The sequence below is a fragment of the Chinchilla lanigera genome, unplaced genomic scaffold (assembly GCF_000276665.1).
Source record: "Chinchilla lanigera isolate Chin_1 unplaced genomic scaffold, ChiLan1.0 scaffold00017, whole genome shotgun sequence".
Taxonomy (NCBI): domain Eukaryota; kingdom Metazoa; phylum Chordata; class Mammalia; order Rodentia; family Chinchillidae; genus Chinchilla; species Chinchilla lanigera.
The window spans coordinates 28,359,857-28,368,435 of NW_004955418.1; the positions used below are offsets into that span (position 1 = coordinate 28,359,857).

Genomic DNA, 8,579 nt, shown 5'->3' on the forward strand with positions numbered 1-8,579 from the left:
AGGGAAGGATATGTTTTCCTAAGAAAAAAATAGTTTAAACTTAGCATAGGTGATGAAGAGAGAGAGAAAGCCATGGGGGGAGGAGCGTCCCAAGGGGCCTGGGGTCACAGCCAGGAGCAGCAGGAGGGTGTGGCCATGAGACACCTCGCCCTGGCATTAGTGCAAGTGCAGTGAGGGCTAGCTGAGGTTAGAGCCTCTGAAAGCAACCCGGGGAAAGGAAGAGGAAATGTTCATGCAGGCAAGGTGCAGTGTGCAGCGGGAGGACAGGGTGAATGGGAAAGAGTCTGAGGAGCAGGTAGACTTGCAACTGAGGCTGGAGAAAGGACAGCAGCAGATGGAAGCCAGGACCCATAGAGGCAGAGCTCCTGGGGGAGAGTGCGACACTCAGGGAACTGCTGTGACATCTTCAGAGGCTGCTTCCAGTGCAGAGGCAAGAGAGGAAGAGGAAATGCTCGGCTAACGAGGGAAAGGGAGAGATGATGTAGGAGAAGGTTGAAGGCGTTGGGAAAATACAGCAGCACCAAGGGAGGTAAGATACCCAAAAGAACGCCAGGCAAGAGGAGGAAACTGCAAAAATACGGGATTTTAGAACTCAGTGGTCTTAGCAGTGGCCCCAGGAGGGAGGGATTTATTCTGTAATTGGAGAGGAATAGGGCTGGAGATTCTGCTCAGTGGTAAAGTGTTTGCCTACAATCACAAGGCCCTGGTTTTAGATGGGGAGAAACAAGAGAGGAAGGGGTAGAGGAAGCCAGCAGCCATTAACCCTGGACAGAAACAGTAGACACAAAAAACCCTACATTGTCACATAGCTTTTAAAATTGCACTACACGAGCTTCAAAAGAGCAGGATTTTTATAGGCTGAAGAAGCACCGATGAAAGTTGGTGCTGCCGGCAACTCCACACTAAGCTATGTGGGGTGGAGAAAGAAAGCAGCCTCTGCTCAGGGGCTTCAGGATTTTTATTTTTTTAAGCCAACATTCTTTTAAAACAAGTGGTGGGACACCTATCTGTGAAGACAGTAACATCACAAGAGATTTAGTATGGAAACTGATCCATACTGTATCCATGCCCCCACGCCACTTGGAATCTGTGGTGCAAGCTATGGTAGAAAAAATGAGCTCAGAGCATCCTAACTCTTTGACTGCAGAAGCCTCCTCTCCCTGGGGAAACTTCCGAAGGACCTGCTTTTGAAGGACCCAGAGTGCAGTGGACTCAGGAATGTGCACCTGCAGGGATGCCCACAGAGGCACCATCAAACCTCCCAGGGTGGGAGGGAGTCTCTGGGTCACACACACAGTTCCGGTTTCAAAGGAGCTGAAGAGAAGGGAGAGAGAAGAGAGAGAAAGTGACCCTAGGATGCACTGACTGGAAGAACAGGAGTGAAGTGAACAGCAAGAGGGAGGCGAAGGGAACGGGGTGTGTAGACGTCCAGGAGGAGAAGGCCTGGTCATTGGGAGCTCTGTCACTGAAGCCGAGATGAACAAAGGGGACGAGGAGAACCAGTGCTGTGACACAGGAGGCCTCCAGCCCCAAGCTTCTGGTGCAGACTGCAGGTCTTGCCTGGCTGGGTGCAGTCAGGTAAAGGCTCTCACAGTGACCAGGAAGGACAAGATGGTGCAAAATGCAGCTGAAGCCTGGCAGTAGAAACGCAAAGGAGGCAGGAACTGGCCTTGGTATGTGAAGGTGAGGGGAGAAGCGCTTCCAGAACATTCCAAGCATCCTACTGTGGAAGGCAGTGTGTGGACTGCAATCCGGACCCCTGCAGGTTGGGAGTGAGGTGGGTTCCGGCTGGTAACCTCTCTGGGATGCACAAGCAAAGGGTCTGGTGAGCACTGTGGGCTGAGGCCGGAACCGGAAGGAAGGGGACATCTGGCTGGACATCTGGGTTTGTGTGAGGACCCCACTGATAGAGACAACTCACTGCATCACCCAGAGAGGGTGCCGAGCTGGAGCAGGAACATGAGGCTGCAAGGAGCGCTCAGAAAGATCTTTTTCCACACGTCCAGCTCCCCACCGTGAGGTAACTGCTCCAAACTGAGGACGCCCACTAACAAAGAGAAGGAGAGAGTTTCTCCACCTGCTGGATAATCCCAACAGACACTGAGAGATACCAAAGCAGAGAAACTGTGGCTTCAATTCAGGAAGGACTTATATTCATGAGTTTTAAAATTCTAAGTAAACTCTCACTAACAAAACAGAACAAATAAAAACTCTCCACTCTCCAAGCCCTCCAGATACTTGAAATTTACTTACCTACTGAAAAATGTTAGTTGAAACATAAAATTTTAATCGATAGCCAAGTCTATGCTACTAGACAGAGGACTGAATGTCACAGTGCTGATGACCAGTTGGTTGAATACTTTTAAAATCACCCAAGGGCTGAGACTTCAAACCACCCCAAAACACTCCCCAAGTTACAGGTGCAAGACAGAAAGAGTAAACAATCCTCTCCTGGGCACTGGGAACCAGTGCTCCTCCACAGATCTGCTGGCACCCCGCATCCCAGGCAAGCTGACCCCGAGAGGGCTGCCGTCCCCACGCAAGTCCCTCCTGTCCAGGGCAGTGACCCCAAACTCCCAGCCACAGACAGCACCACTGGGCAGCTGTGGGGTAAGAGCAGGGGGCCCACAAAGTTGCAGCCTGAAGCTGCTTCTGTGATGAGCTCAGAAAGGGCAGGGGAGAAGTTCAGGGATGACTGCATGCCCCCAATTCCAAGGAGAAGGCAAAGCCTCTGAACACAGGAGACAAGAGGAAAACACACCTGCGACTGAAGAGGACACGGACACGGCAAACTGGAGGACACTGAAACATAAAACAGGAGCTGCTTTGAAGTCTCCAGTACAGGCAACTGGGAGAGTGCAGAAGCTGGAAAATCACAGTCCTCATGAGACACTTTCCACACACACAAGAGTGTCAGGGTGAAGACAACGCTCCTGCCTGACAGGAAGGGCAGAGAACACGGCCCCGCCCACGAGCGGAGCGTGGTGCTTCCCAGCTGAAATCAGAAGCAATGCGCCAAGGAGACACTCCTGAGCTCAGAAAGATTAAAAAGATTTACATATAAATCGAAAGGATTCATTATGTTTCTGGGAAAACTGCGGGAAAGAAACCTATAGCTTAGTGCACTATCTTAATTTAAAGACTAAAAAGAAAAACTCCAAAGATCTAAGTAGAAAAACTGATTTGCAGACAAAAGGAAGAATCAGGATAGCCTAGGCCAGGGAAACCAGAGGAGGACACAGGAGGATCCACAGCCTGGGGACTTCAGGCGCTCCGTGTCCGCACGGATCACAGGCACACTGTGAACTCTAAATACAAGTGTAAGCAAATGTGTATTGTGTGTCTCTACCTCTCCACAGTACCCTTGTTTTCCAGGCACGGTTACACACCTGTAATCCCAGCTACTCGGGAGGCTGAGGCAGGAGGATCACAAGTTCAAAGCCAGTCTACACAACCTAGCAACATCTCGTCTCAAAATAATAAAAAGGTTGGGGATATAACTCAGTGGTAAGGCATGAGGTTTCCTCCTCATTACTGAAAAAATTAAAAAGTACCTTTCTTCAACTCAACTCCCAAGCCAAGAGGGTCTTTTCCAGGTCAGACTTCTTAGGGGTTTTTTGAGAGCATCTCACTATGCAGTTCAGGCCGGCCTTAAACACACTTGTAGCCAAGCTTCACCTCAAACTCGTAGCGATCCTCCTGCCTCAGCCTCCCAAGAGCTGGAATTATAGGCATGCATCGCCATTCCCGGTTCCTGGTCCAACTTGTAGAACATCTTTCTGGTACCAATATCATTACTTTTACAAGAAGATTATAGGGGCTGGGGATTTAGCTCAGCGGCACAGCACCTGCCTGGCAAGCACAACGTGAGTTCAATTCCTGGTACCAGACAAAAAACAAAACAAAAAAAATACAAGAAGATTATATTTTTTAAAATACACTGCAAGAATTCTGTCCAAGAAATTGATCCACCAGCTCAAGCTGACCCTTGAATAGTGGGATCTGCGGAAGAAATCTTGGAGCCAGCACGTATGCTAATTAGCCCAGAGCCAGGAACAAAGGGTCTGATGTTAGCAAAAAATATCCAACAAATAAAAAGGCACAGGAGCATGGACATAACACATGTGAATTTTTTATTTCCCCTTTAAGCCCTCTCCTTAGGCTGGTTTTAAATTTGCTATGTAGCCCAGACTGGCCTCCAACTCAAGATCCTCCTGCCTCAGCCTCTTGAGGGCTGGGTTACTTACGTTGCCACCATGTCCAGCTGAATCCAATTCTTGAAGTACTGAATTATGGAAACCGGGGCCTGCCAGGTGGAAACAAAGGTACTCCAAAAAATAAGGAAAAGCCCTGCAAAGCAAAGGCCTAAAAAGAGCATAAGGTTTAGAAAGCTAAAGCACTGTACAGGCTACTGGGGAGTGCAATAGGGGCAGTAAGGTCCGCTGGTCCCCAGCCTTGGGGAAGGAAACGAGCAAGGTCCTCCATGCTTGTAGCAAAGGAGTCCTCCTGTTCTACTGGCACTCAGCACTCAGGGACCAGGCACAGTGAGGGCTGTGTGTGCCAGGCAGGCCCCCTAGGAGGAAGGGATCCTGCTGGAATCTTCGAAGGAGTCAGGGCCCAAAGAGGGCCGCAGGCCTCAACTCTAGGCTTTCTCAGAGCTCCTGTGGAACTTCCAGCCACAATCTGCATCTCGCCCAGTAAATAGCGACTGGTGCCAAGAGAGAAGCTGGCGCGCAGGGCAGTGCCACAGTTTATTTGAGTGGACAGCATTTCACTAATGGGGCAGCTCCAGAGAGCAGCAGCTTGGGGAGCAAAGAGCTTTTCCAGTGGGTGCAGAGCGAGGCTAAGGGGATATCTGGCCGCTGCAGGAGGCGATGGCTCCAGTGGGAAGCCCTTGAGCTTCGGTTCCTCTTCCTAAGCCCTGACTGCCTGTGCTGAGTTTGTTGGTTTACACAGGGTGCTAAGGCCTACAGGCAATGGATTCCTGGTTATTTTAACACAGGAAGCTGGTTTTGGTTTTCTTTTGTTTGCAGAGCAAGTGGTATGTTTGCAAAACACCATGAAGCTCAGAGTTTAGTCTGTGGCCTACTTTGGGGGATTTTTGTTTGTTTGTTTTGTATGTTTGGTTTGGTTTTGTTGAGACAGGATCTCACTATGCAGTTCAGACTGGCCTTGAATTCACTAGGTAGCCCACGCTGGCCCCAAACTTTCAGCAATCCTCTTGCCTCAGCCTCCCAAATGGTGGGAGTACAGGTGTGCACCACCACACCCACCTTGTGGCCTACTTTTAACAATTCTATAAAATAGAAACTGTACAACTGTCATATAACATATGTCAGTGTAACTCATCCTAACCTCATCCTTCTATTCAAGTTTCATGTTTTAAAATTTTTATTATACATATTTGCAGTATGTAATGATGACATTCATGGTGGGAAGGCATTTTTTCATGACCCTCATCTTTGTTTTGTATGTTATTAAAGTTTATAAGCTGCCTCAAATACTTTTGGAAGAAAACAGGGTATAAATGTAGAATTATAAACAACAGAGATAAAATGAATAATAGTAAACTAGATAGAGTAAGATAAGAAATATATATATAGAGAGAGAGACAGAGAGAGAGAGAAAGAGAGAGAGAGAGAGAAAGCCCCCATATTATCCTGGGAGAGTTTTAAGAGGCTTTTAAATAAATATATATCTCATAGTCTTCACCTCCCACAGCTTTTAATCAAATGTGTAAAGCTTCAAAATGAAAACATTAGAAAATAAGAGGGTAAAAATCTGTGATAAACTGAACAGTCACTGAAGCACTGCTAAGAAATAACAAAAACAGCGTGTGGAAGGGCTCCATTTGGTGAGACCTCCAGTGGCCCAGGACTCTGTCCATTCTAAGGACAGTGCCACAGGCAGTAGAGGCTAAGTAATGGGCTGAGGCACGGCTGGCAAGGCCACAGCTTGGTCTCAGGCATCTGGGACCACAGCCTGTGTCTACAGCACGAACGCCAGCTTATCCCTGAATTGCAAAGAAAGTAAAAAGGGAAAGATAGGACAGAAGGGGTGTTGGGCAACAGTGAGCCGAGGGTGACAAGCACAGATGCGCCAGGCTCTGCCACTGCCAGAGCTTGCCTAGAAAGGGTACTGTGGGGTACAGGAAAATCTGCAGAGCAGGGAGCAAGCAGATGAAATATTCTTAAAAATCAAAGGCAAGTCCATTGAAAACAGTGGGCAATGATGCCAGGTTGCTGGTGTGGGCCCATCACTCTGGGAGGCTGAAGCAGGACGACCCTGAGTTCAAGCCCAGCCAGGGCAACTGAGATAGACCCTGTCTCAAAACAAACAAAAAAAATACATAAAAATGGGCTGGGAATGTAGCTCAGCGCAAAAGCCCTGGATTCAATCCCTAGAAAGATACAATAGATGAGAGGTAGGTGGGTAATAAAGTGGACAATGAAACCATCACAGACCACTGAACTCGAAGGGCTGATAGAAGGTTTTCTTGGAAAGTTATCACAATGGTGGTATGAATAACCTTGACTCAAAAGCTAAACTCTGCTAACTACTGTCCTTGGATCTCCTACACCAATGTCACAAGAGGCTTCAAGGCTGGGGTCCCAGGCACACCGGAGGGGACCCTGCTCCAGTGGAGTTTTTGGCAGCCTCTCCAGAAGCAGGAGCCCTTCTGTGGTTTATTTTCCCTTTCACTACTTTCCAGTTGTTTAAGACCCAGCCTGTTTGAGCCCCAAAGACCCATTTTCAATAACTAATCACCAATAATGTCTACAGCTCTTTGTTTGTCTTATAGTTCCTAATTAGCAGTCAAACACCACCTTGAAGGTCCTAAACATTTCTAGGGGCCTCAAAAATGCTAAATAACCACACAAGCCCAGTGTGTGCAACCTTTACCCTGCCTGTGTTTCCTGAGAAGGTTCTTACCTTCTCAGAAAATTACTTAGCATTGAAACTGCTATCAAGATATAATTGTCATAAAACATTATTCCCAACTTCGAGGGTCCCATCATGTAGCAAGATCTGATAATTTATCCTAAATAACACAGGAGGACTGGGAGGTGGTAGAGGAGAAGCAGGGGACAAGGGAATAATCCTAATCCGTACCCAAGTGAACTCAGTTTAGAACTATTTCCACTAGTTCCCTCAATTAAAATATCAGGAACAAGTTTAGGAGGGTGTGACAACAGCCCATACCTATAATCCCAGCATTCTGGGAAGCTGAGGCAGGAGGATCCAAAGTCAAACCCACCTTGGGGAATTCAGTGATTTAGCAAGAGCCTATCTCAAATTGTGAAATAAACCAGGTGTGGCACACCCTCTGTAATCCCAGCATTTAGAAAGCTGCGGCAAGAGATCACCATTAGTTCAAGGCCAGCCTAGCTAAACAGTGAGACCCTGTCTAAATAAATAAATAAATAAATAGACAAATAAATATTAAAAATTACAAATAATAAAGAGGCTTGGGGTGCCACTCAGTGCGAAGGCCTTGAGTTTAGTCCTCTAAACTAGTAAAATAAAATGGCTGGGGATGTAGCTCCGTGCCAAGGCCCTGAATTCAATTCCCTGTAGCTCCCCTCACCGCCCCCCGAAAATCAATTAACTTTTACACTCTGTACTGTTCAAAAAATTCTGATCTGAATTACTCAATACTCAAGTTTTATTTTCCAGTGAAGGTTTTCATTTTGTGACATTTCTTTCCCCTGGTCGATGTGTGGTCCTCTGAAAGCAGAAAGGAGCGTTTCCACTTGGCAGGTCTCTGACCGTTGTGATCACCCCATGGGCCTGCGTTCTCCAGCCCTGAGACGTACACTTGAGAGTCTACCCCCGTGGAGTGGAGGCCCGGTCAGGACTTAGGAGTTACAAACAGGGCTCCTAGTAATAGCCAAATCCAACTAAAAATGAGGGAGGAAGCTGGACAGTAAATTGTGCTCAAATGCACTTGAAGAACTGACTACAAACACAAGAAACAATGATGGCGCCTAGAGCGCGTGGGAGCACAATCCTATATTCCAGGACTAGGACGGCAGAGGCAGGAGGATCGCTGGAGCCGAAGCTGGACACCAGCTTGAGCGACACGGGGAGACCCAGACTCCCAAGGGGAGGAGGGCGCTAAGACTGGACGTTAAGATACGAACACGGCCCTCGGGGCAATAAAATGTAAAGTGAAATAAATCAGACGCACAAACTTAAACGTTACAGGTTTTCTCTTACATGAGACACTCCATGCATAAACAGAGAGCAAACCAAAAGGCAAGAGGAACCGATCTCTGGCAAAGTGGTCGGCGCCCGAGAGACGGAGCGAAGGCGTCACGCACGCGCACCTGCCCCGCACCAGGAACGGGATCACTCTGCACTGCGCACATGGACTCACTTTTAAAGCTTTTAAAAATCAAGTGGTACCGTGTTTAGAGTAAAATAAAAAAACTTAGAACCCTGTAAACGGTAAAACCAGAACCTTCAGGAGCGCCTTCACGCCCAGCCGCACTCCCTCCCCCAGTCCACGCCCGCCGGAGCGAGTTTCTGGAAAGGGCGCGGGGAAGCTGCGCGCGCACACGCCGGGCCCGGCCGCG

The 8,579-nt window shown here is 48.1% G+C and overlaps 1 protein-coding gene across 3 annotated transcripts in view; it reads right to left on the minus strand.

The window, feature by feature from the left end:
• Atg10 (autophagy related 10) overlaps nucleotides 1-8,502 on the minus strand; it is a 249,516-nt gene extending 241,014 nt beyond the window's left edge. The window contains exon 1 of one of the 3 annotated variants that reach the window (XM_013513064.1): nucleotides 8,331-8,502. In XM_013513064.1, coding sequence (XP_013368518.1) covers nucleotides 8,331-8,372 — 42 coding nt within the window. In that variant the 5' untranslated portion in view covers nucleotides 8,373-8,502. Of the gene's footprint in view, nucleotides 1-3,554; nucleotides 3,809-8,330 lie in introns of those variants that run through there. The other 2 variants (XM_013513063.1, XM_013513065.1) reach the window with 2 other exon arrangements.
• Nucleotides 8,503-8,579: the final 77 nt, after the last annotated feature.